Below are 27,941 nucleotides of genomic sequence, written 5' to 3' on the forward strand. Positions count from 1 at the left end.
ACTTGTGCAACATCACACGTCGCGCTGTCAGCCTTTTTTCTCCTCCTTCGTTGCTGTCTCTCTCCCATCAGTATGTTGTGAAAATTTTACGTCGTGTTGATTTCTGTGCTGGTGGAAATTTAATTCCAAAAATTCGCGATAATTCCGAACAGACGGTCCTAAAAACGATGACCATCGTTTTCTGAGAGTGGCACTGTGACGAATTCCACCGGGGAATCCGTTCGGCGTTTGGGGCTGTTAGTGCGTTTCGAGGGAAACAATTTGTGCGATAATCGGATAGCAAACATTTTGGTTTCTTTCAACCACACTCGTTGTGGGGCGGAGGACGAGTAGCCAGTAGCCCCAGCCCCAAAACCCAGGCCAGGAAAATTGCTAGGCAGGAAAAAAGAAGATGGCCTTTTCCAGCCACATCAGCGATATCGTCAATTTGAATGTTGGCGGAACTAGGTACGTAATTAGCAATAGGGTCATTATCTGCGGATTGATAAATAGCATTTATTAGCCTAATTATGTTCGGCCAAAAATAGGTCATTAAAAGCAAATATGTGTTGTTGATAGGGGATCTGTTATTGCGTTATCAGATTTATATTGAACTTTACTTTACCCACCACTGAGAAAACAATCATGTTAAAGAGTTCATATTCAGTCATGAATATGGAGAAATTAGTCACTGTAGGTGATTGAGTTTGTGATTTAGGAAACAAATCAAAGAAATTAATGTCGAGTTATGCAGAATTCACTGTATATCATTGACTAGACTAGAAGCTCCTGCTTCTTGGTGGGCCACTTTAACGTTCAGGTGTTCATCGTAGTGCTGCTTCCATTTCTCTACCAATGCTAGAAATTGTTTTTCTTGGCAAATGTAAAAGGCAATCTAATCTAATCTAAGTGCTTACACAGCCAATATTGAAAAGCATCCTTGTTAACACCAAAATTTCTTCTAGTATTTTCTTGTCAGCATCAATATTTGCAGCATATCGCAGTATATTGTACAAGTATTAAAATGGCCAGGCCCATTGTGCAGACTTAGGTTTGAAGGTAATTGCGAAATGACCGATCAAATTATCCACGAATGAATAACGTGACAGACGAACATTTTGCAATTTAACGGAGGAAAAAACGGGGAAAACAAGGGTGGAACTGGCGCTCTTTATTGCTACCCCGACGTGTCCGCTGGTTCTAAAATGTAAACAACCATACAAATAACGACCAACAATGGTGACGGTGTAATCAATTTTCTCGCAAACATATATTTAGGGAATTTAGCAGAATTTTCTGATTAAATTGCCAACAGCGCACTGCAGTAGCACGTAGCAAATAACTGCTTGCAAACAATTTCTTTCAAGCGCATTGATTACCTGTAATTTTGCGAAGAATGATTTTTACTTTTCCGCGTTAAGCCTTAAAACTGTTCTGGACTTAGGTTGGCGGCTTTTCAATTTTACTCCCAGTTGACAGCCGCCCTCCACCCTTGGGGGAAAACCGTACCAACCGTTTCATTTAAAAAATCATCAATCAACCACATACAACAGACATTGGAGTCCGATTGTTAAACTGTGTATATTGCTGTGTGCGTTTGAAATGCAAATATCAAATGCGGGAACACCAAATGCGGGTAAGATTTTCCACAAGTAATGCGATGTCAAAGATAGATTTTTCTTGCTACGGCGGCGGTGATTTGTGTAATCGTTGCTAGGTGTCCTTTGATTGTTTTGTGTTACCGCATTTGGAGGACGTTTAGACCAAGATTTGCATCTCAAATGCAAACAGCAATACAATTAAAGGTCATTTTCAATGGCAACACAAGTAGCAACATCGTTGTGGCGCTGTCATCGCCGAGTTCCCATGATGATGTCAGTGGTGAATATGAAATAAATCAAGATACTGATATTCACCACTGATTGACGCAATTCGTTGTGTGGCGGCGCTAGTGATTGCAAGTAGTTTCTGTTTGAATATTTACACAGGTTTTCAGAAAAAATCTGTGCTAGCATAAACATCTGTTATCTGTGCATCAACCTTAAACCATTATCACTAGTCTTCGACATTGCTCCACTTTCTGTTGGAGTAGTAACCTGCGATTCAAGTAATATTGTATCTAGGAGCAACCTTAGTAACCGTTGTATTCCTGGATAAATAGTTGTAATAAATGCTCATTCTTTGTTCAGACTTTGACCACTACGCAAGTGCAAGTGTTTTATTTCCATTCGCAAGTGGTTATGGGCCCAGAGTTGGTCATAGCCTGAAAAGTACGAGATTTTTCGATTTGGAAGCCATGATCCCGAGAGGCGATGAGCAAACCGTTGGTTGTGGAAGCGGCACGAGCGGAAGTACGAGAACGGTATCTAGTGGCGTAGGATTACCGACTGGTGGCGATGGTCTGCGGCATAGGAGGTGTTGTACGTGCCTACGGAAACCCTGTGAACCTATCAAACATGGAGAAGCTACGCGGACGGGAAAATTACGCATCATGGGCCTTCGCTATGAAAATGACGCTGATTAGAGAAGGATCCTGGCGAGCTGTGAAGCCATTAGAGGGGCAGGCAGTTGATCCGGAGACGTCTGAACTAGCATTGGCCGCAATCTGTCGAAACGAGCATTGACGCAATCTGTCTGAGCATAGAGAAAAACAGCTTGGTAAAAAACCTTGAAACAGCGAAAGAAGCATGAAAATAGCTCCAGAAGGCGTTTCAAGATAACGGACTGCTTCGACGTTTTGGATTGCTGAACAAGTGAACGTAAGCGAAGTTGGAGGAAATCTGTTCCGTTGAAGATTACGTCGACGTGTTGGTAACCACGGCGCAGAGCCTGAGCGAAATTGGATTCAAGGCAAACGACAAAAAAAAGTGGTTAGCATCGATTTTATTGAAGGGTTTGCCATTAGCATTAGAACCCCATGATAATGGGAATGGAAGCTTCGGGCATCGAGCTGACGGCTGACCTTCTGAAAGCGAAAATACTTCAAGATGTGAAGTGGCCGTTAAAAGGTTCCGGAGCGGAGGGCGCCTTGTACACCAAGCGGAATCATAAACCAAGACACGCGAAAACTGATAAGAAAACAGGAACATGCTTCAATTGCAAGAAACCTGGACACTTTGCTGCACAATATCCGCAGAAGCAGCCAACGAAAGGCAAAGGTAAGGCGTTGTGTGCAATGATGGCTGTGGGCAGAGGAAAAGAAGGAGATTGGTACTTTGACTCAGCTGCAAGCAGCCATATGACCAGAAGCGAGGATGGCTTTAAGAAGCATGAAACTGTGGTGAATTCGATAGATACAGCAAAAAATCAGTCCATCAAGTCGGTCGCCAGAGGGTTTGTCAAGCTGGATCTCAAAGAAGGAAGCATCAAAGTACAGAACGTGCTGCTTGTTCTTGATTTGGCCACAAACTTGTTATCAATCAGCCAAATTTGCAAGAAAAGATTAAAACTTGTTTTCACGGCGTCAAAATGTGAAGTTCTGGATAATGCTGGCACGGTAATCGCGTCAGGAACGGAAGAAGATGGACTATATCGGCTGAATCAGAGATCAAAGAAATCGTTTTTAACGGTGGATTCCTACATTTGGCACAAGCGATTAGGACACCTGAATCAGAAAAGTATGGTGAAGCTTTTGTCGATGGCAGATGGAATCGTGCTGAAGAAGGAAGCTATTCAAGATTGTATCGCTTGTCTTCAAGGTAAGCATGCTCGAGACACGTTTCGTTCTAGTTCCTCGAGAGCAGAAGGCGTACTGGATTTGGTGCATTCGGATGTCTGCGGTCCGGTTGAAGTTCCGTCGCTTGGAGGAAGCCGGTTCTTCGTCACTTTTATCGATGAAGCAACTCGGAAGGTTTTCGTGTATTGTTTGGAGTCAAAAGGTCAAGTCACAGAGGTATACGAGCAGTTCAAGTCACTGTGCCATGTCCCAAAGCAGAAGAGGAGGAAATTCGATGTGAAGTCCAACGAAGGCATTTTTGTTGGGTACGCAGATAATTCGATGGGATTTCGTATTTTCAACCTCGATTCCGGCGACGTGATCATCACTAGAGATGTAGTCATTGTGGATGAAGAGCGACCAGCGAAGTTTCCGAGAAAACAAGAATTAGTTGAATTTACAGAACTGTTCTCCTGGGTTGAAACAACTGAAGATAATCTTCAAGCTGGCAGTCCACCATGGGTCCAAGAAGAAGAAGTAATGGTACCGTCCGATCAAGCCAACGAAGATGTTACCAATCAGGCCAACATTTTCAATCGTTCTTCGGGCAACGTGGTGCCTGTTCTTGCGCTCCCACCTCAACTTACAAGACCAGCTAATGAGCAGCAAGGGTTGAGGCGCAGCGATCCGAAGCGCGTATTCCCGGGCAAGTATTTTGATTTTGTATGCTTTAGATTAAATGCTGTCCAGAATTTCTCCGAACAGTTCGATCTTGATGATACCAACGACGAAGCGATTGATGACGACGGAGTAGATCCGACGACGAGTTACGTTGAAGCGTCACTTGACTAAGGCGATGCAAGAGGAGCTCCAAGCGTTGGAAGACAATGGTTCTTGGGTCCTGACTGATCTACCACACGGGAGAAAAGCGATTCGGAATAAATGGGTTTTCAAGAACAAACGAGGAGTAGATGGCGAAATAGAGTGGTATAAGGCAAGGCTTGTTACAAAAGGATGTTCTCAACGAGCCGGTATCGACTACAATGAAGTATATTACCCGGTAGTGCGATACTCAACCATTCGCTTCCTCATGGCGTTAGCAGTACAACATGATCTCGACATCGAGCAGCTTGATGCGGTTACAGCGTTTCTGCAAGGAAAACTCAAGGATGAAGAGATATACATGGAACAACCCGAAGGTTACGTCGGCGATCCCACGAAGGTGTGCAAGTTACAAAAGGCTTTATACGGACTGAAGCAATCGAGCAGGATGTGGAATATTCAGCTGGACGAATCTCTGAAGAAGTTCGGGCTAATTCGATCCAGTGTAGATCCTTGTTTGTATTATATCCTCCAAGAAGACGGCAAGATGCTATTCGTGACGATCTATGTGGGTGATTTTCTGGTGTTCACGAACAATGCAGAGGTTAAGGAAAAATTGAAAACTTACCTGAATTCTCGATTCAAGACGAAGAACCTAGGAGAGGCAAAATTCTGTCTGGGACTGCGGATAAGTCGTTGCCGATTGAATGGAAAACTTTCTCTAGATCAACAACCGTATATCGAATATATCCTGAAGAGATTCAACATGGCAAATTCAAAAGCAGTTGCGACGCCAATGTACCCAAGCATCAAACTCGACAAGTCAATGTGCCCAAAGACGCCAGATGAAGTTGCAGATATGAAGGATGTTCCTTTCAAAGAAGCAGTTGGGTCTCTGTTATATGCAGCGCAAGCTACAAGATCGGACATCGCATTTGCTGTGAACATGGTAAGCCAATTTTCAGCTAATCCTGGACGACAACACTGGGAGGGTGTTAAACGCATTGTGCGTTACTTGCGCGGCACGTGTGACGCAAAACTGATGTATACGAGATCTGGTGAGTCTCAGCTACGCGCAAATCTACGACCGGATACGTTTTCAAGATGATGGGAGGAGCCATTTCGTGGAGCATGAAGCGACAACCTTGCGTGGCGTTATCATCATGTGAAGCGGAGTTCATCGCCTTATCTCGAACCACACAAGAGGCGCTCTAGTGGCAGCAACTTCTCTCGCAGATGTGTGGTGAGCAGCCAATACCTATCTTTTGTGACTACAATCCGCAATATGTATGACCCGGAACGACGGTTGTAATTTCCGGACGAAGCATGTGGCCATCCGTTACCGATTCGTGAAGGACGAAGTTGAGAAAGGTAACTTCGAAATTCACCACATTCCTACTAATGAACATCCAGCGGATGGGTTTACCAAAGCTTTGGCAAAGCAGAAGCACAATCAATTTAAGGCATTGACCGGGATCGAAGTTTAAGGAGGAGTGTTGGAGTAGTAACCTGTAATCCAAGTAATACTGTATCTAGGAGCAACCTTAGTAACCGTCGTATTCCTGGATAAATAGTTGTAATAAATGCTCATTCCTTGCTCAGACTTTGACCACTATGCAAGTGTTTTATTTCCATTCACAAGTATTTCCACCCTCGAAAATTTAAACAACAGCAACATTAACAAAATCAATGCTCGTTTGTGCATTTACCAGCTTCAGAATTGAACAACTCATGCAACATGATATCCTTTCGTACGATCTGTAGAACAACACAATTTAACATAACCCACCCCTAGGCCCTAGGCCTTTTGAGAGATCTTTTTCTACTTTATGTCAAAGAAGGGCTGGGAAGTAAAAATTTGTATCTGGTGGACCGTTCCTATTGAGCTGTCATTTGAAATATGTAAATTAAATTAAAGAATGTTAAATGGAAAGCTCTCACCGAACTCTTTGGAGTGTCTGAACAGAATGGTACAATCACATCCGCTAGGGGTGAATGCTCCATTCATCGAAACCCTAGTCCTACGGGTTCATTCACATATTCCGCCAAAAATGGCCATTCTGGACACCCACTCAACCCCTCGTAACGCTTTTTATATGAATAGTATACAAATTCCTTCAGCGTTACGAAATTTGTGAACAAGCCCTAGGGGAAAAGCACCAATGTTCGCCCTAGCTCTAATTTTCGACCCATTCATATGATTTAGGCCTACTTTATATGAAAATCCGAAAATTGGCACAGAATTCTTGTAGGTCGAAAATTAGTGCTTTTCCCCTACTGCTTTTTCTTGAAGTCACCAAGCTTGATACTACCAACACACTGTTACCCCTTCAGCGCTGCTTCGGTTTTGACTGTTGTACACATATTTCGTTCAGTTTGAACACTATCCACATTTGATCACTTCAACTAATGTCGAATTCGTTTTTGAACCTAGGTTGGAACTGGCGCAACCCGTTCTGAATCACAGTTTCAAACCCAACCCGGTTCAGGTTCGACCGAACCACATTTTACTTGACGTTGGTTTATTTATGTGTTGATCACCGACCCAGTTCCTAAAAACGAAAACGACATAAGTTACTTTCATAAAACCTAATATTAAAATTGATCAGCCGAAATACCAAACTATTTAAGGCGAAGTAGGCCGTCATTGAAATTTGTACGCGTCGTTGATGATTGTTGCTGATTCATCTCACGATTTCAAATAAAAAAAAATCAGTTTGTTTTGCACTGACACAGCTGAAAAAGTATCAGCATACTTTTTTTTTTGTTTGTGGTGTAACTTGGACGGCTAAGACTATCAGCATACTTTATGCATGATAGCGTGCTCAGTGATACTTTTTCAAGTCAATATAAACTATCAAGACTGAGCTTTGAAATGCAAGCTGAAAAGTCATCATCGTTGCCTAAACAAATGACGGGCTACTTAGCCTTAATTTACGCTAGTGAGAAAATCCGTGACAGGAAATAAACATCGACTAGTTGTCGACAGCAAAGCTTACTGCGATCTCCTGATTTATCTTTTTGGCAAATTTACAAGACAATGCATAGTGTGTATTGCTTTCACTACTGGACTGCGAAGTGCGAAAATGCGAATAAAAGGGCGCAATTACATCGAATCCTGTTGGTGTTTTCAGAGCACTTATTCTTTGAACTGCGATGAATAACCCCGCAGAAGGCACCGACTCGATTTGATGCAATCGCGCACTTTTATTAGCGTTCCCGCACTTGTAAAAACTTCTGCGATAGTCCAGTAGTGAAAGAAATGCGCAATATAAAGTAAATGATCGAAATCAACATTCAGAGAATATCCATTTCAAAAAAAAAATAATCTATCCGTTGAATAGAGACATATAGGGACAGGGAGATAAGGGAAACGCCGCTGAATCATAGTAAAAAGCTGGGGACCACAAGAAGAAACAAAGTACACACTCATGAACAGGGATGCATACATTATTTTTCTTTACAAAATTCAACTTGAGATTTTCGTAATATTTTCCATGAATTTCTAAAGGAACTTCTTCCACAAATGTTCCCTGAAAAAAAAATCTTCGGTAGGTTATTCATGAGGGAAGACCCAGACATTTATTTAGGGATTTATTCAGGGATACTCTTAGAAATGCTCCAAACAATTATTTGGGCAATCCTACAAACATGTTGAAAACTGTGGTGTATGCCACCAAAATTCTCCTTTGTTTTATTGAATCAATCAGTTTACGGTCAGGGAGATTCCTTTAATAATTGTTAAATCAAATGTATTCAAGGATTTTACAAAAAAAAACAAACGAACGATTCCTTCACAAATCTTTACCACTTTTCTCCAATTTTGTTAAGAAATTTCTCCTGGAATTGCTTGAGATTTGCGAAGGAATTATTTAAGGGAGCATTCCAATAATTATTTCAGGTACGGTTTTTGGAGTAGCCATTTGATACGATGTTTTCTTCTCCAGTTTTTGTGTGTGTTGTTCTCTTTGTGTAAGATTGAGGTTCCTGGCTATCCGGCAGACGAATACCGACAAGAACTTAGTACCAACTGGCTGCTTGGGCACGTCAGGAGTTAATCATCAATATTAACCTCCTTTTCCCGAGCAGCCTAGATAGCCGCGTAGTGTCGGTAGCGGTTGTTTCAACTGGCTAAGAATTAACACTACGGACTGCCTGTTCCGGTGGTAAAAGTCCACCTCACAGGTGACCCCTAATTTATGGTGTGATGCGTACCGTGCCTAGGAATGAATGGTTAGGGGGGTCTAAATAAAACCTAACCGCAAACGGAGCCTGTGGGGTACCAGGGCGCCCTCCACAGTATTGAGTCCTTCCTGTGCTACCCGGAGCAATGGTGCAGGTGACCTTGTGTTTCTCCGAGATAATCGACTGCCCTTCTTCAGTCTCTATCCTGAGGCTTAATAAGGGTGGGATTATGAATATGTTGACATTTAATTTTAATTATCACCTATATGGATTCGCATTATGCGTTTTACTCAGTGTATTCTGTGCTCTTTCGCCTTTGGCGACTTTAAATAGATACCGATCTGGTTTTTTCGTTGCTGGTCTTTTTCATGCTGAGATTGCAAAAAGCTTAATCCTGCCTAGTTTGGGTAGTGGCTACGGTTAGGTTAGCCCAGATCAATCTTCAACATAAAAGAACAGCAACGATCAATCTTTGCAGACTCATGCAAAATGGTGCAGCCCAAGTGGCGCTAGTTCAAGAACCCTACTTTCGTAGAGGAAACTTCTATCTAGGTAACCTTGTGGACCCAGTTTTTGCTACTTTCAGCAAACTTGAAATGGCAAACTCGCGCTCCATGCCCCGCGCATGCGTGCTCGTAAATAAAGCAATCGTTGCTACACTCATTTCTGAGTTGACGACCAGAGATGTATGTGCTGTCACAATTGATGTTTCTGTTGGTGACCTCAACAGGAAATACGTCTATTGTTCGATATATTTACCACATGATGAACCATCCCCAACGGATGACTTCAAACGAGTTGTCGTACACTGCGTAACAAAAGGCCTTCCGCTGATTGTGGGCAGTGATGCCAATGCTCATCACATCATCTGGGGCAGCTCAGATATCAATTTGAGAGGCTCCAGTCTGATGGAATACTTAAGTAGTACAGACCTTGGATTACTTAACATAGGCAATCGCCCAACCTTCATGGTTTCTAATAGAGAAGAAGTGTTAGACATAACGCTCTGCTCGAATAGAATCAGTCACGAGTTGACGAATTGGCATGTATCAGATGAGGAATCATTATCTGATCATCGCTACATCTTCTTTGAACATTCAAATGTAACTGCGCAGACTTAGCGTTTTAGCAATCCCCGATCAACAAACTGGGAACTTTATATTGAATTGGTTGCGACCAAATTTCATGGATATTCTCCGTCCATTGAAAATCCAAGTGATCTGGATGATGCCGTTGATACTACAACATCCTACATTATGGAAGCTTTTGAAGAAGCATGTCCTCTGCGATCTGTAAAGACTACAAGATGGACCCCATGGTGGAATTCCGATCTGACTAGACTCAGGAAACAATGTAGAAGGAGTTGGAACAGACGCCGTTCAGCTGGATCAGAGTCGTTCAAGTCGGCTCGCAAGGCTTACAAGAAGGCTCTTCGTTCTGCTGAACGATCCGGCTGGAAAAACCTTTGTACAAATGTTTCCAGTTTGAGTGAAGTCAGTCGGCTGAATAAAATCCTTGCAAAATCTAAGGATTTCCAAGTGAACGAAATTCGCTTACCTAATGGTGACTTTACTTCTTCCGATGAAGAAGTTTTAGAATGTTTATTCAATACACACTTCCCCGGATGTGTGGACATAGCATCTACGGATGAACCAAATGTCTTTTCATGTAGTTACGAGTCTCTGGCCTCGGCTCGCAGTATCGTAACTACTGAATCGATTCAATGGGCACTTAATAGTTTTGCTCCTTTCAAATCTCCAGGAGCGGATGGGATTTATCCTGTTCTGCTCCAAAAGGGGTTTGAGTTTATCAAACATGTTTTGAAAAAGCTACTTGTAAGCAGTTTTGCTACCGGGTATATTCCCAAATCCTGGCGTGATATTACTGTAAATTTTATCCCGAAAGGAGGACGTGCGTCGTATGAAGAAGCGAAGAGTTTTAGACCAATCAGTCTGACCTCTTTTCTTCTGAAATGTCTGGAACGCATTATCGATCATCACATCCGTGATGTTTATTTGGCAAACATGCCTCTTCATGTGAATCAACACGCTTACCAATCTGGAAAGTCCACTGTGACTCTTTTACACAAAGTTGTATACGATATCGAGAAAGCATTCGCTCAGAAGCAATCCTGCTTGGGTGTTTTCTTGGATATTGAGGGTGCCTTTGATAACGTGTCTTTCGATGCCATATTGAAAGCCGCACGAAACCATGGGCTACCTACAATGATTACCAATTGGATTCATCAAATGCTCAAAAACCGACATCTCTTCTCGACATTGCGTCAAGCAGCGATTCGAAAATTGAGTATTTGCGGATGCCCTCAAGGGGGAGTCTTGTCACCACTTTTGTGGAATCTCGTAGCAGATACGCTATTGAGGTAACTCAATAATAGCGGTTTTCCAACATATGGATTTGCCGACGACTATCTAGCTCTGATAGTTGGTATGTGCATAAGCACCCTATTCGACCTGATGCAAAGTGCTCTTCAGGTAGTCGAGAGTTGGTGTCGCCAATATGGCCTTTCGGTTAACCCGAATAAAACATCTATTGTTATGTTTACGGAAAGACGAAACCGCGATGGAATTCGACCTTTACGTATTTTTGGCACTGAGATTAATGTGACTGATCAAGTAAAGTATGTCGGAGTCATTCTAGATTCCAAACTTTCATGGACACCTCACATTGATTTCAGAGTCAAAAAAACTTGCATGGCCTTCGGTCAATGCCGGCGAACCTTTGGTAAAACTTGGGGCCTCAAACCCAAATATATCAAATGGATTTACACAACAGTTGTTCGACCAATATTGGCATATGGATGTCTCGTGTGGTGGCAAAAGGGCGAAGTGAGGACAATCCAATCAAAATTGGGCCATCTTCAAAGGATGTGCTTGATGGCGATGTCTGGTGCGTTCTCTACAACTCCCACAGCAGCGCTCGAGGCCATTTTCGACGTTGCGCCACTACACATATATCTTAAACAAGAAGCAATTTCTTGCTCTTACCGTTTATGGGTACTGGATCTACTGGAGAAAAATCCAGTGAATCGTAGATCTACACACACTTCGTTGTTTCCACTTTTGGTGAATTGGGACAAAATTGTCCTTGCTCCAAGTGATCTCACAATTGCTTGTCACTTTCCTTACAGGACATTTATCACACAATTCCCTTCACGGGAAGAGTGGACGTCTGGCTATTTGGAAAGAAGTATATCAAACAATATAGTATGTTACACTGATGGCTCCCTTCTTGAAGGTAGAGCTGGTGCAGGAGTATATTATCGTGAGCTAAGGCTGAATCAGTTTTACTCACTTGGTAGAAACTGCACCGTTTTTCAAGCGGAAATATTTGCCCTTAACAGCGCGTAATGGGTAAAGTCATATACTTCTGTTCATATAGTCAAGCTGCTATAAAAGCTCTCGCTTCGGCCAACTCAAGGTCGAAGCTTGTTATCGCATGTCGAACTCAAATTGAGGAACTGAATTCAGTCAACTCTGTAAACCTTGTATGGGTACCTGGCCATTCTTCCATCGTTGGAAATGAATTGGCTGATGAGCTAGCTCGCGATGGAGCATCGCATGACTTCATCGGCCCTGAGCCGGCTATTCCAATTTCGAAGTGCTGGGTGAAGCTTCAGATAAACTCTTGGGCGGCAACTCAGCACAAGCAATATTGGAATAGTTTGGAGTCATGTCGTCAAACAAAATTGTACATTACTGAGCCATCTCCAAGGGTGGCGAAGTATTTAACAAATCTGTCAAAGCAGAATTGCAGTCTCATGGTCAGAGCGTTGACAGGCCACTGCCGACTCAATGGCAAATATTCAGCGTGCTGACTCATTTGTGTGTGATAGATGTGACTCCGATTATGGAACTTCGTATCACCTGATATGTAACTGTCCAGTTTTTGCGCAAATGCGATTCCAATTACTTGGTAAACACTTATTAAGTGAAACTGAATTCAGAAGCCTGAATCTTCAGGACATTCTGTTATTCTTAACCCGCTGTGGTAATGAGCTATAGGCTCTCTTTACGCTCATGCGTTTTGCAGTGCCCTTTTTAGGGCGCTGTTCGAACCCATTGTGGTATGGAGCTACATGCTCTCATTTCGCTTATGCGATCTTCTCTCTTCAAGGGACCCCACTCCTATTTCCTCCCATCTTTCCCTTCCCCTTCCTCTCCCATCGGGTAGATGATGAAATAGGCTCAAATATGGCGATGGCACAAATCTCCCAACTGGTGGGGAACGTGCCTTTGGAGCCGGCCTTCTGATACCTGATACCTGATGGCACGATAATCGAGCTTCCACGATATAAATACCACCCGGATAAGCTGCAGAGAACTCTTAACTAATTCCTTACCATGTCCTTCCTACCAAAAATTGTGACCATTAGCCTGGAGTAGCCACGAGTACCCTGGCTCCATCCCGTACTAATGTTGGTACTAAAAAAGTGAATAAATTATAAATTATACAAAAAAATCAATCTCGGTTCCGTAAAGCGTTAAACGCGATTGAGCCTCAAATAAACGAATTGGTTAAAAAAAATCAAATATAGACTCTGTCCTAATTTTACTGAACAAAAAATGATTTCTCGTGAGTGCAGCTGAAAGATCATTAGAAGATATAATAAAAAGTGATATCAACTCAATTTTGACCAAAATGCAGATGACACTGACATGCCATTCACGGTAATAAACTTCAGTCAATAATTAACTTTTAGCATGATCAACAATACCTTCACACTTCGAAAAAATCATGCGATTTTACGTCTTTTGGATGCACATAAAAGAAGCGAACCAAATGACGTGAATTTGCGTTTAATTTTAAATACGATGGTGTCTGATTCGGCAAATGTCAATCATAGCGGCATCGTTTTCATGACCTTCGTCATGTAAAATTACATTTTTCTTTCAATACATCTTCCAGAACCCATTTTTACGTCATTTTATCACTTACATCATATGTCATTCAGTCATAATGTGAATTACGTCCGGAATGATTTTCATTATTTTTAAGAGTGTTCAATGATTTTTAATCGTTTATTTTGTTCTAAAGTTTTTATGATCGGAACGTAATGTTAGAATGAAAAAGAAGAAGGTCAAATCTAAAATGAAAGAAACATTATCGCCTCGTTAAATTTCAAACCTTCAATGTAATATTAGTTCATTTCATTTTCATCAGTAGGTATTTGAAATACACAATCAAAATTATCAAGCAATTCTGAATCGGAACTTATTTTTCTTCATCTCCAACAGATTCTCAACATCTCGTCAAACCCTGACATGGGTCCCGGACACTTTTTTCACGTCGCTACTGAACTCCGAGAGGAATGGTCGGATCTCGAGCCTCCGGGACGAAACGGACGCCATCTTCATCGACCGGGACCCTAAGCTGTTCTCCATCATACTGAACTACCTGCGCACCAAGGAGATTGACATAAAGTCGTGCGATATCCGAGTGCTGCGACATGAGGCTGAGTTCTACAACATATCTCCGCTCATCAAGCGGCTCATGCTGTGTGAAGAGATGGACCAGTCCAGCTGCGGCGATGTGCTGTTCTACGGATATCTTTCTGCTCCAAGTATGCCGGTCTATGTAGAATGTTCAAATATGTTGCTTACAAGAAATGTCCAATTTGTACTTTACAGACATTCCATTACAAGAGGTAACGCTGCCTTCATTCACAACTAGTTCCGTAAGCGGTATTGTCGCTTCCAACTCATCATCCGGGTCAAATGGTTCCACACAAACAGCTCAATCCAAGTCCCAACATGAACCCCAACCTGGCACTTCCGCTCAATCATCGATGCCCCAACAGTCGGCCAGTGTGCCTCCTCTATCAATGGCTTCCGGCAGCGGTGTTTGCCATCCACCGTCAAACCCACGACCCGGATCGATGGTACGCGTCCCTGAGTTCTCTCAGAGCTCGGGTTCGTCCGGTAGCAGCACAGGAGGCGCTAGTGGTTCTCGTCATGCCGGTCATTCTCGAAACTCATCGTGGGATCTCCGCGTTTCGTATAACGGAAATGGAAGAAACTCACAGTGGGCTCCCGGACATTCTCGAACGGCTTCCCTGGACATGATGCGTCACCATTCTCGAAACTCATCGGTCGATTTGAACAAATACATCCGCAATGATGTTGGGCTGGTCTTCGGACCTCAGACGTCCGGGTGGTCCGATCCGATGCGTGTTCAAATCATCAAAGCTCACCACAACTGGATACTGGTGGCCTACGCCCATTTTGTCACGTGCTATCGGTTGAAGGACTACTGCGGATGGCAGCAGATTTTCGTTTCGCCATACGTGGAGCATCCGATCGAGCGGATAGCCATCAATGCCAAAATGAGTCTGGCCACGTCGGCCGGCGAGCAGTCTCACAGCAAAATGGTAGCAATCTCATACGGCAGTCAGATCCGACTGTGGGGAATCTCGGAAGACGGTAGCAAGACGGATGTTGGCATTTTCAACCTGAACGTCCGGGTCGAGTATCTGTTCTTCATCGGCAGCCAGCTGGTGGCCCTGTCGTCGTCGGGGAAGATTGGCGTGTGGCACGCGATGACCCAGCACTGGCAAATTCAAGATCTGGTCCCGATCCTGTCGTTCGACACGGCCGGGTCGTTTCTGCTGCTCGGTTGCAACAATGGCTCGATTTACTATATTGGTAAGTGGATGGGATCGGGTCTACCCCGTTTGGCTGACAGTCGCTTGGTTTGATTTCCATGTAGCATAACAGCCGATTGGTAAAATTTTGAAAGGCATTGAATTTGATCAACATCTAGATCGGTTTAAAATACCCTGTAGTTCTCCCAGAAACTATTGGAGTCAGAAAACATCGATGATGACGAGATGATGGTGTCTTTTGACGTAGCAGCTCTTTTTCCTAGCTTTCCAGTAAAGGAAAGAAAAGATCAGGACATACATGAGGTTGGCAAGATTGTACATGGACGAGAACTACTTCCAATTTCGAGGAAACTTCTACAAACAGACGAAAAGAGCCCCTATGGGGAACCCTCTCTCTCTCTCTGTTTTTGTGCAAGCTATTTATGGTGAATCTTGAGGAAACAATCAAGAAACAAAGAGTATTACCGGATAAAAGGTGGAGATACGTCGGCGACATTTTCAGCGGATGTAATACTTATCAAGCGGAAGGATCTACCTAGGATTTTTGATACAATCAACAGCATACACAAGGATATCAAGTTCACCCACGAGGAGAAGATGGAGGGAAAACTACCGTTTTTGAATCTACTTGTCATCATCGATGAAAGTTCATCGTTCAGTTTTGAAATCTATAGGAAGCCAATAAACACAGCGAGTCATCCGCTACACATCGAATCATTCTTTCCAGCATAAAATTGCAGCGTTTCACCACATGGTCCACAGGATGCAGACCTTCATGCAGACCCTACCCCTCAGCAAAGACGGGAAAATTAAGGATCTGAAATATAATTTCAAGACGGCAAGGATCGACGGATACAAGGAAAGAACGATAAAAGCCATCATCGACAAAAAAGGAAAGATAGTATACTCGTAGTACTTTGACGACACTCACCGTATCGCCGAAGCCATGAAGAGAGTCTCCATCCCATACAAAAGACAAATCATCAACCAGCTCCGCCCAAAGCTAAGGAATTTTGAAATTGATTTTATGTTTTCAGTAAAGACAATCAATCCGGTTAACACACTGAACATGACTGGAAAATACAAAATCAGTTGTCACTGCAGCAAGGGCTACGTTGGCCCAAAAAAGCGGTCTCTCGATGTTAGATTCAAGGAACATTTAGCGGATATAGGCATAGCTCGGAAGACGATAGGCAAGGGGATGACTCACGATTTCAAATCCAAGTTAGCAGAACATGTTTTCACAGAGGGCCATACAATTACGACGGCGGATGTCAAAATTTTGCGAAATATGTGTTCACTTTGGAAAACGGATTTAGAAAGTCTAGAAATTTTCAAATAGGTACCTACGACGCTACTCAATATACACCAAGGGAGTTAGGTAGGTATCGAGCTACAGAACAGCAAACCAGTACAAATACGACCCAATGCTTTTGCTTTTGTTTCTGCAAACCTTGAGCGTCTGTACTCCATGTTTGGAGCGGCTCACAATAGCGTCTGTTCCCCATGTCAGGGGCGGCTGATCATCGTCCGAGTGCCAGAAAAGGACTCTAAGCTAAACTGTGCACTATGGTCCTCCGAACATTTAGGGGGAATGGTCCTTCGGAAATCTAGGGGCTTGGTGTCAGGCCCTACAAGCCAGCCATAAAAAAAATCATGCAACGAATAATCAACGAGAGAATACGACCCAAGGGACCATCGAGTTAGCCGTGAAAACAACTTTTACCATGGTTCTCAACCTCGATATCGAGTAAGGGATAGTTAAGTGCATAAGAAACTCTCTGTAACGGTCTACAAACATGATTGCCGGCAATAAATAACTGTAGTGGCTTATTAGGGACCAAGTCACTAAAAAGTGTCCCGCTACCAGCTCCGTACATTCATGCCATTGGAAAGTATGGAGGGATATAGCCAAAGCAACATCTTCTAGGCACACTTCCAATTATGATTTATCATACCAATTATAATTTAGTGGCCTGAATTCTAACAACGAGGCTTATAAACCCTTTCGAATGTGAACCTAGAAAGTATTCTAAAGCACTGAAGTTTACCGCATTTTCAATTTTACGTTACATTGTATGGGATTGAAGATTTTTTTTTTTCTACATTTTCTTGGATTCATAGTTGTATTTTGATCTAACTTTTTAGTCACTATTTTGATCATTTCAGTCATTATTGTTTTGCTGTCTGGCCACTACCAGCACCAGCCCTGCATTATGGTTTATGCTATCTAAGGAAACAACTGTAATGCCAAATGACTATATGCCAAACGGACAAGATCTGATTGGATCATACAAGTTTTGAGTTAGAAAGCTGATTACATTTTTCTAAATATGCCCACAGATATGCAAAAGTTTCCGCTGCGCATGAAAGACAATGATCTGCTGGTGACTGAGCTGTACAAGGATCCTTCAAACGACTCCATAACGGCCATCTCGGTGTACCTGACGCCGAAGACCACAAGTAAGTATCGTTTTAGTAATTTTGGTTTCTGGCACGTTTTTTGGGTACTATTCACCTACTTTGTAGTCATTACGATAGATATGCAACATGAAGTCTCACATTAGAAAGAAGTTGGCAGTGTTCGCTGGAGTAGATTTGATCTTTGGATACGTAGATTCTGTTATTGGCTTGAAACGATTTGATTTCCTTCAGGTGTGCTTTACTTATTTTTTTTTTTTTCATTTTGATAGGAATGATCATAATACGACAGATAGAATGCGCCTTAAGCTTTGATTACACAGTGCGTGCAATGCACGAACGTTCGTTCAAAGAATTCGTTCAATATTTGCACGAACCTCGAACAGGGTTCTGTAAGTACGCCCATATATTGCACAGTTCGAACTAACAGGTTTTTGGTTCCATGACTGTTGGTCGTAGCAATTAATGTGGTGTATTCATTGTTCGTTCTGTTGCTGTTATCAAAGTATATCATAAACAAACGATTTCTCTCAACTAATCCTTCTTTATTTCCATATATTAATTTAAAATTCTCCTATGAACTCCTTCAAAGGCCCTTGCAAACACCAATGCAAAAGTATTAAGAATTGTCTTCAGGAATGACCCAATAAAAATGTCGAGGCCTCTGGAAATTTTGTCGAAAACTCGAGAACTTCCTGATTTTTCAAATTTTCTCCTGGATATCGTTCATTGAATGTTTTATTGATTCCTTCCGAAACCCATTTCTCCAGGAAGAACTTTTGTTCGGTACCAGATTTTCTAGACTGGCTTCGATAGGGCTCCAGAAATACATCCAGCATCTCGTTAAGGAATTCCACTGGGATGCCTTCAAGGGTTATTTCAGGAAATTTTGCAGGGATTCCTATAGCGATTTTGCCATGAGTTACTGGCGACATGCCTCCAGCGATTCTACCTTAGATTCATCTAATAAAATCTTCATAAAACCAAAGGAAAACTCAGGAATCTTTTCCAGGAATTATTACTCCTTCAGAGATCCTTCCAAAGATTTTTCAAGCGATTTCTCCTTATATTCCTCCAAAAATACTTCCAGAAACACTTAAGAATTTCTCTACAAAAATCTCTATAAATTTTTGCAGAGATGTTCTCAAGGCTTTTTCCAGGTACAATATATTAAAGAATTACTTCAGATATTTCTCCAGAAATTTCTCAAGTAGTTCTCTCGATATTTTTTAGGAATTATTTCTGAGAACTTCTCCATAGATCGCACCAGGAATTCTTCCGGAGATTTCACAGATAATTTATCTAAGGATTCTATAAGAAATAACTTCATACATTTTTATAAAAATTCCTCAAGAGTTTCCTTCTGGAATTTTCCCAGGAAATTCACTACTACTCACATTCATGAATTATTCTTAAGATTTTTACAGGTAATCCTACAGGTATTCCCTTTGAAATTTCTCTGGGGCTTTACAAAATCTGGGCTTTTAAAAAATCCTTCGGGGATTCCTTTATAAATTCTACAGAGATTCAACCATGAATTCCTCTAGGGTTTTCATCAAATAGAATAGGAAGTCCTCCAGATTTACATTCAGAATTGTTTTAAAGATTCTCCTGAAACTCCTTTGCTGAAAAAATTAAATCTGGAGAAATTGCATGAGCCTATGGAACGATTCCCGAGGAAAACTCTGGAGAAATTCCTGAAGAAATCCCTGAAACATGAAACATGCTTTTTGGCTACGCCGTCTTTATTTTTTCATCGTTTTTTTTTATTAATAATTTTTTAATAACTGCGACGAAAAGCAATTTCATTGAAATATACAGTCGATTCTCTACCAGCTCATCAGTGGAACCATTTCAAAAAGAAACCATTAGTGATTTCCTGAAGCCTTGGAAGAATTCCTGAAAAAACTGGAGAAATCTCTGCGGGAATCGCTGTAAAGATATTCCTGGAGGAATCTCCTGGATTTTACTAATTCCTGGAAAAAATGTTAGGATAATTTCTGATGAAATTCCAGCAGGAATTCATGGGAGAATCTCTGGAAGAAATCCAAGAGCATCTCTTAGAGGAAAACCTGGATGTTTTTTGGAGGCCCAGAACGGATCTCTCGAGAAATCTCAGGGGAATCCCTATATTATGTATCTGGAGAGATCCTTGGAGTAAGTCATGCAGCGGTTTTCCTGGTAGTAACTGTAGTAGAATTCCTGGATGAAATATTTGAGTTGTAGCACACCTAGAGGAATTCCTTTTGAAATCCCTTGAGAATTTCCTGGGAAAATCTCTGGAGCAAGTCGTGGAAGAACTACGGAAAAAATCTTCGAAATATTTCCAGGAAGAATCTCGAAATGACTACTTGGTGATATCTTTGTATGTATCCGTGGAGGAAACTCTGAAGAAATAACTAGTGAAGCAATGCTTGCAGAGATTATCCTAGATTTTTCCTGGAGAATGCCTTGAAGATATCTTTGCTAGAATCTTTGTAAAGATTTTCCTAGAATAATCCTTGGAGAAGTCTCTGGAAGATTTTCTAGAGAAACCTCTGAAGGAATTCAAGGATAAATCGCTTGGGAAACCCCTGGAGATACCTCCGTGAAAATTCAGGAGTGTTCCTAAATCAAATCTTAAAGGAATCATTGGAGAAATCTTGGAGAATCCCAGTACAGTAAAGATTTTACTGGAGCAATCAATAAAGAAATCACTGGAGACGTTCCTGCAGGAACTTCTTGCGAAATCTCTAAATAAAAGAATCCCTGTAGGAATATCCCTGCAAAAAAATCTTGAAATAATCCTTGAAGGAAATGCTGAAGGTAATCCTGGAGCATTATCAGAAACGATCTAAAATATCTCATGGCGAAATCTCTGGTAAAGCCTTGGAGAAATCTCTTTAGAGATTATAGGAGAGGTTATCTTGGAGAGTTTTCTGGTAAAATCCCTGGATGGAACACCGAATGAATTCCTGAAGACATCTCTGAATATATTTCGAGAGGAATTTTTGAAGGAATCTCTGGATGTTTTCCTGAAGGAACACCTGGAGCCCATTTGAACTAGTCATTTGATTGCTGTCAAAAGTTATAATTCGTTAGCGATAAATTGTCGTTTTACTCATAGATAAAAAACATGACAAGTCATAATGTCGAATGATACCAATTCTTTATGGGATTTTTTTTCGAATCCCACTGGTCGAGGACATTTTTGGAAATGTTCCCAAATTATCATAGCATAGAGTACATTTGTACCTGTCACGCGATATACACATGCAAAAATGGTCAATCGGCAAAGGAAACTCACAGTAAATAAATGTAGAAGGTTAATAAGCTGAGAAATAGGCTATATTCCTGTTGGGACGTATCGCCAGAAACAAAGAGAAGAATTTTATGTTTGATTTTTGGCATGGATCTATTAAGATCTGGATGAAAAATAATGAATTTTGAGCTGTCGCATGATGGGACTGTATGATGATCTGAAAATGTTCACACCACACCCTACGGTTCCGGGATACTTCGACCAAATCCGGCCAAAACTAGTTGTTGGTCCTCTTGATGCTCTTGTAAAGCAGAATGAAAAACCATGAAATTTGACCCGTCGTACCATACATGCGTATAAACTACTGATTATGATATGTACCATTTCCTTCTGAAACAGTTTCCAGGTGTCTTAGTGCCATTGTGCCCAGAATGGCTATACCTACAAAAGCTGTCAAGAGTTCTACTCTAGGGATCCATATCTATTATAGAAAGTTAAAAGAACAAATATCGGTTCAAAAATGGAGTTTTGAGAGTGTTTCAAAGTCATGGGTCATTTTTGACCATTAATGCATGATGTGTACAGCGGGGATTCGCTGGCTGGAACATGACTGCCTTCCAACTAGCGAATCCGACTCGTTAGTTGGAGCGACTGACAGCTGACACGCACATATCCATGCACATTAGCCTGGGACACGATTATATGAAAAATTTAGATTCTCACTCCAGTCCACTTTTTGGATTGCGTTTAGGTCCCATAACAACTGAGCAAAATTTTAGTTCGAACGGAGAAACTATATTTTAGCGCCAGCCGTTCAAAGTTTGTATGTGAATAACTATGGGAAAACTTACTTTTGCAAAGAAAAATCGCCCATTGACCTCTATAAAAATTCCAAACACAGATCTCGATAGGTATTTCTACGATGAACAACATTGTCGAAGACCGCAAAGCAATCCGATGCTTTTGAAAAAAGTTATTAAAGATAGACTGTTCGGAAATTTTGCCCAATTTTGTTATTATTGTTATTCCTTTACGTGTTAATCAACGTCGCCTTGCCAATAGGTTTTCATTGAATAACTTTTTTCACAAGTGTCGGATTGTTTCGCGGTCTTCGGCAATATTCTTCATCGTAAAAATACCTATCGAGGTCTGTGCTCGGAATTTTTATAGAGGTCAATGGACGACCTCTGGCGATTTTTCTTTGCAAAAGTAAGTTTTCCCATACAAACTTTGAACGGCTGGCGCTAAAATATAGTTTCTCCGATCGAGCTGAAATTTTGCACAGTTGTTATGGGACCTAATTGCAATCCAAAAAGTGGACTGGAGCGATAATATAAATTTTGTCCCACATTTGTTCCATATGGGGACTTCTATGCGACGGTACTCAGACGTCAAAGTCAGTTTGACATCTACTCTTGACATTCGAGTGCTTTTTAGTTGGAATATTTGCCAACCAGTGAACATTCCACCATCGAGTCATTCCATGTAGCGGACCCCCATCGAGTACATCCTCACTGTAACTTTTTCCTAATGCACTAGGAAGGCTAATAATTCCTGCAGGAATTTTTTCAGGAACTCTTTCAGATCCCTTTCAATGTATCCAGAAATTTCTCCAAGGGGGCTTCGTAGCAGTGCGGTGAGTGAGTAGAAGCATTAACCTAAGAATGCTAATGTCGCTACTGTTCGTGTTACCAACATCTAGTTTGCCACGCGCTGGCAGCTTGAGTACCAGTCCTCAAAGTGTCAAATAAATTTTTAAATCATTCACTACAACATGGCATCGAACAAACTATGAAAAGATACAGTTAAAGGTGATAATAAACTAATTCAGTTTTGTGAGAACAGCGCCATTAGCGTTCTACTACTAATATTTCTATTGGTGAGTGTTGCCAAGCATTTTGCAGCATCGAGTCAAGGAGTCTTGCACAAATGTTCGTGCATTGCACCCACTGTGTAATCAAAGCTTAATACACTCAAAATAATCCAAACGTCATTGTTACGTGAAAACATACGTGGTTTTTTTTCCATCGCAGTTTTCACTCTAATAGGCTTTGGAAGAAAACTAATTCCCAATTGGAAAATGTAAACAAATCTAAAAGATTGTGATATTTTTATATTCAATCTGAGCATTGTGAATCATTCCCAAATGTTGTGAGTATTTCTGTGTTGTTGCAGCCTTCGCATGCTAATAATTGATAGAGGTTATAAATCAGATGTAAAATATGAAGTAATGCAGGGATTCTTCGGTATTCATAGCATTTTTACCTTAAAATCAATCTAACACAGGGTTTAAACTTCAGCAGCTTCTGAAGTTCTGCAAAAATCAAGTGGGCGCCATCTTAGGATTTGCGCTTAACACCGAATGTACGTACAACATGCAGATGTCAAAATGAACTTAGGCACCTACGTGAATTTCACGTAAGTGCGATAGGTAACATCAGTAACAATTACCGATTCACTATTTGATGGTTATGAATGGCTTAGTGATCTTTATCTTAGTCAGGTGAAGTGAAGGCAAAATGAATTTGGAATGATCTATGTGATTTTTCACGTAGCAATGACGTTTGGATTTTTTTGAGTGTACAAAAAAATGAACTTGGCAGGTAGCGATTGAAGCCTGATTCGCTGCTGAAAAGTAATTTCTTGGCCTATCTTGATGCATTGGAAATTCCTGAAAGGAATCGATCAAGAATGCGCCTTTTTTCTGATCGCAATATGCAGTTGAAAAGAAATGTCAGTTCAAACGGGTGACGCTGTAGAAAATTTCTGCAACGAATCGATGAGAAATTTATTTAGCGATTCCCATTTGAACTGACATCTCTTTTCAACTGCGTACTGCGATCAGAAAAAGCGCTTACTTGATCGATTCCTTGCAGGAATTTCCCATGCATCAAGATAGGCCAAGAAATTACTTGTCAGCAGCGAATCAAGCTTAAGTGTCTAAAAAATTGGCGGACATATCCCTGAAAGCACTTCTAACAATTTCATAGAATATTCTTCGTGACATTACAAAAAATATTTATGTATTTTTTATCTTCTATGAAATTTACGCTGAAATAAAAGTGTCTGTTCCGACTAAAGAAAATGTGGAAACGACAGACCAGTTCTCTGCAAAGCTCGGCTTGTGCGGTAGCTAAATAAGCCTGAACGGGATTTTGAAGAAACTCGTAATCGACGTTGGAATCAGGAGCGTTCTAAGATTAGGCATTGATTATCACAAAGGTATCCAATTTTAAGAATTCTGCTTAAAAAAGAGACTTAAGAGTCCTCCTATTGAAAATACAGTCAACTCTCGCTTACTCGATATTCCACACGGATAAAAATCTGATCCCCACACCATGATTTACAAATCATGAAATTCATAAATTGGATAGGTCATAATATCAGGCCAAAATCGAGGTTGGAGAGACACAGCCTTGGACCGAGTAAATTGGCGTAACATCGTTAACGAGGTTTTATCAAATTAATTGATGTAACACCAACTAAATAAATAAATAAATAATATCAGGATCACAAATCATGGTTCCTGGAGTCATTATCATGATTCTTCATTAGCGTAACATTCAGGGTGAAAACACTAAGCGGTGCGCTTTGCTTCAACTCATTCGTTTCGATCACCTCGACTTCAACATGATACAGTGGTAGTGTGGTATAATACAGGACTCTTAATCGAAAGGTTCGTGGTCCGATTCTCAGTTTTTGTTTTTTATTATTTTTTTTTATTTTGTCGATCATAAACGGATGCGCGACTCAGCTTTTTTGGCACTGGAATCATGATTCCGAGCAACCAGCAACAGCATGTGTTGCGTTACGGCAGTATGACTCATGATGTCATGAGTCCAAATCATGGTGTATTTTCATAAGATGAAAACACGCCGGAATCATGATATCATGAGCCATAATCTTGTTTTTGGATTCTGATTTCTACCCGTGCATATCTAGAAATCGAGTTGAAGGACCGTAGTCAAAACTGGTTTTGATGGGTACCTTGATGATCCCTTGGATCGCAGTCGCAATGGTTTTGTGTTCTATAACTCGATGGTCCCTTCAATATCGAGATATACTGTAGATATACTTTCTAGAGACTTTTACTGGAATAGCGACCAAGTATCTAAAAGAGACCTGCTATCAGATTTGCTTAACAAATGAATGTCAAACAATTGAAAGGTGAAAGCGACATTGCGATAAACACTTGAAAAACGCAAAGCCGCAGCATTAATACAGAAATGATGCTTAAATATATAGGTATGGGAGACTGGGAGAGTCGTTATCTTGATTATGATACAGGTAGCTTGACGAGGTTTACGAATAATCATCATTCATCATTGAGTAATCTTCGAAAGTATCCAAACCTAGTTAACCAGCTTGTCACAACAGCGAACAATGCCAATTTTCTCTAACAAACTATTTTCTTTCCATTGTCTACACTTTTTATCTATACACGTTACATCTTCTTTCCGCATCACATGTCACATTCCTGTAATTTTATCGCACCATTTAGACATGCAAAAAGCACATCCAACACCACTACTGGCAAACTACACTCAAGAAAAATCATGCACCAGAATTTGGTCCACGGATACTACCGACACGTGGCATTTACGTTTGCATCAAATACGATGTAAACGTACGGTTTGTTCGTGGCTTTTTCGACACATCTACCGAACAATATTACTCACCATGATCATCGCCCGTTGGTTTTATTAAACGTCTGATTTACTTCATTTTTTTACAATTCTTACCTTGATTTGAACATGTTAGCACCGGGAGATAAAGAAGGTAAACCAGTTTCAACTGATGGTTGAATATGTTTTTCAATTTAAATCATCTCAATTGACAAAAAATTTTTATATGATTTCTACATTTCGTTGAAGCTTACTCTTATTTTAACTGCAGCCACAATTTTTAATTTCTGTGTTTCGTAAAGTTTTGTCTTCATAAATGTGCGACCTTTGCTTGATGCTAAAAGCGATTCGAAACCTGATTTTGATCACCGATTTTTCCGTCTTGTTCTTCTTATACATTGCTTCTTCATTCTTTCAATCATTGGACGATCATTCAACACTTTCTTTCTGCGCTATTCATGGTACCGATATAACACGAGATGCAACATTACTTCTGAACCTATGGCGAGAGAGGCTTGGTTTCATTTTGACAAATTTTTCAAGTAGTGGTGCTGGCATGTGTTTCCTGTGTCCTTCACAGCATCCCTTACCTTTGTGTGCGTTTGTCTTGTTCTTTAGTTTTGTACATCTCTCTGTAAGTAATTGTTCAATCAACTGATGTCTCATTGATACATGATCCGATATCACCTAGGTCTGTCCGGTAACTGGATTGAGATCGCCTACGGTACCAAGTCCGGCTCGGTTCGAGTGATCGTGCAGCACCCGGAAACCGTCGGCCACGGACCCCAGCTGTTCCAGACTTTTACCGTGCACCAGAGTCCGGTGACGAAGGTCACCCTGTCGGAGAAATTTCTCATCTCGGTCTGTAGTGAGTACAACCATGTGCGCACCTGGGAAGTCACTCGCTTTCGAGGCATGATCTCCACTCAGCCAGGCTCAACTCCTGAGGCTTCCTTCAAGGTAAGATCTTGAATTTCGAACTGTTCCATAAACTTAGACCTTTCTATTTCAATTCCAGATTGTGTCATTGGAAGCGGTAGACTCAACGTACAGCTATTCGGCTGGCAACGACTTTGGTCCTTTCGGCGAGCAGGACGACGAACAGATCTTTGTGCAGAAGGTGGTTCCGGACACGGATCAGCTCTATGTGCGGCTGGCCTCGAACGGAGAGCGCGTTTGCTTGATTCGTTCTGTCGACGGTACCACCATCACGTCGTTCTGTGTTCACGAATGTGAAGGTTCCTCTCGGATGGGATCTCGTCCCCGCAGATTCATCCTGTCCGGCCACTGTAATGGGGCCATCCAGATGTGGGACCTCACGACGGCGTTGGAAATCTTCAAAAAGAAGGATCAGAACAAAAAACTGATCGGAGGACCCACGGCGGACGAACTGATTCGGCTGTTGGATCAGTGTGACCTTAGCAATAGTCACTGTTCAACGCCCTGCATGTCTCCGTGCCCATCAGCGATCTCAACGGGCGCCGCTAACGTTGCCAGACTGAAACCGTTCAACGTAGCATTTCTGAATCAGTCGGCAGCCGCGGCCGCTGGTCCGGGATGTGTTCAGCCGAATCCGGACCAACCGAACTGATCTAGGCTGAGGGGACGGCAAGGAATTTGAAAGTGGCTATGCTGCTATCTTCAATTGTATGATTGAACGATTCTAGGCAATCTTTCTAAGGTATCCTGTATTTGTGATTTTATGCTTGTATCAAAATCGATTGATTGTTCTCGTACTCGAACGGTAGATATTCGATAAATTTTCAAAGAAAACTTTCCCAAACTGTGTAATCCTATCATTTATCACTATTTAAAAAATCAATATCAAGTATGAGAAATACAATTATGAAGAACATAGATTTGATAGATTTGCGTGCGATATGAGAAGACTCGAAAATATTCGGAAAGTTTCCTGCAAAAATCGATTCAGCCAATGGAATGACGTAGAACAGGTCTAAAATGAGATAGATTATATGCTATTCATACCTACAAGAGCAATCTTGATTGTGGAAAAGTTGACAAAAAGTGATATTTGCGCTCTATGAATTCAATATTGCTACTACAATACTATTCGTGTTATCAATATTTAAACATAGTCAATCCTGTAGAGAAGAACTATATTTTTAATAAAATCTCGAAAACGTTAGAATTTGTTTTTTTTTCTACACTCAGACAAATGAATTATCGAAGTACATACGAACCACTTTTGAAAATTCGCCACAATAAATCTGGTTGAAACTCATAGCTTTGCCTTATGAAACCAAAATTAAAAATGTTCTCGCGGCAACCTAGAATTGAACCAGGGACCTTGCTATCGATAGGCTTTAGCTGTTGCACCGCTCGATTATATATATGTAGTTTCGCTCGATAAAAAGGCTATAGTTGTTTGCT

The 27,941-nt window shown here is 41.3% G+C and overlaps 1 protein-coding gene across 2 annotated transcripts; it reads left to right on the forward strand.

The window, feature by feature from the left end:
* The first annotated feature begins 49 nt into the window (after positions 1-49).
* Positions 50-27,696, forward strand: LOC5566482 (BTB/POZ domain-containing protein KCTD3). 2 transcript variants are annotated; one of them, XM_021837399.1, is made up of 7 exons: positions 58-447; positions 13,897-14,222; positions 14,290-15,303; positions 17,607-17,726; positions 25,687-25,704; positions 26,242-26,510; positions 26,569-27,696. In XM_021837399.1, exons 1-7 carry the CDS (start codon positions 392-394, stop codon positions 27,139-27,141), a joined length of 2,376 nt encoding a protein of 791 aa, XP_021693091.1. In that variant the 5' UTR covers positions 58-391; the 3' UTR covers positions 27,142-27,696. The 2 variants fall into 2 exon arrangements, with proteins under 2 accessions (XP_001650869.2, XP_021693091.1); XM_001650819.2 differs by lacking the exon at positions 25,687-25,704 and having other exon boundaries at positions 50-447.
* The last annotated feature ends 245 nt before the right edge of the window (positions 27,697-27,941 follow it).

This window comes from Aedes aegypti, chromosome 1, assembly GCF_002204515.2.
Source record: "Aedes aegypti strain LVP_AGWG chromosome 1, AaegL5.0 Primary Assembly, whole genome shotgun sequence".
Lineage (NCBI taxonomy): Eukaryota > Metazoa > Arthropoda > Insecta > Diptera > Culicidae > Aedes > Aedes aegypti.

Coding starts and splice junctions, on each gene's coding strand:
- LOC5566482 (XM_021837399.1), top strand. CDS start 392: ATGGCCTTTTCCAGCCACATCAGCGATATCGTCAATTTGAATGTTGGC. Junction 15,304..17,606: donor TGGCTCGATTTACTATATTG/GTAAGTGGATGG, acceptor ATATGCCCACAG/ATATGCAAAAGTTTCCGCTG. Junction 26,511..26,568: donor CTCCTGAGGCTTCCTTCAAG/GTAAGATCTTGA, acceptor TTTCAATTCCAG/ATTGTGTCATTGGAAGCGGT.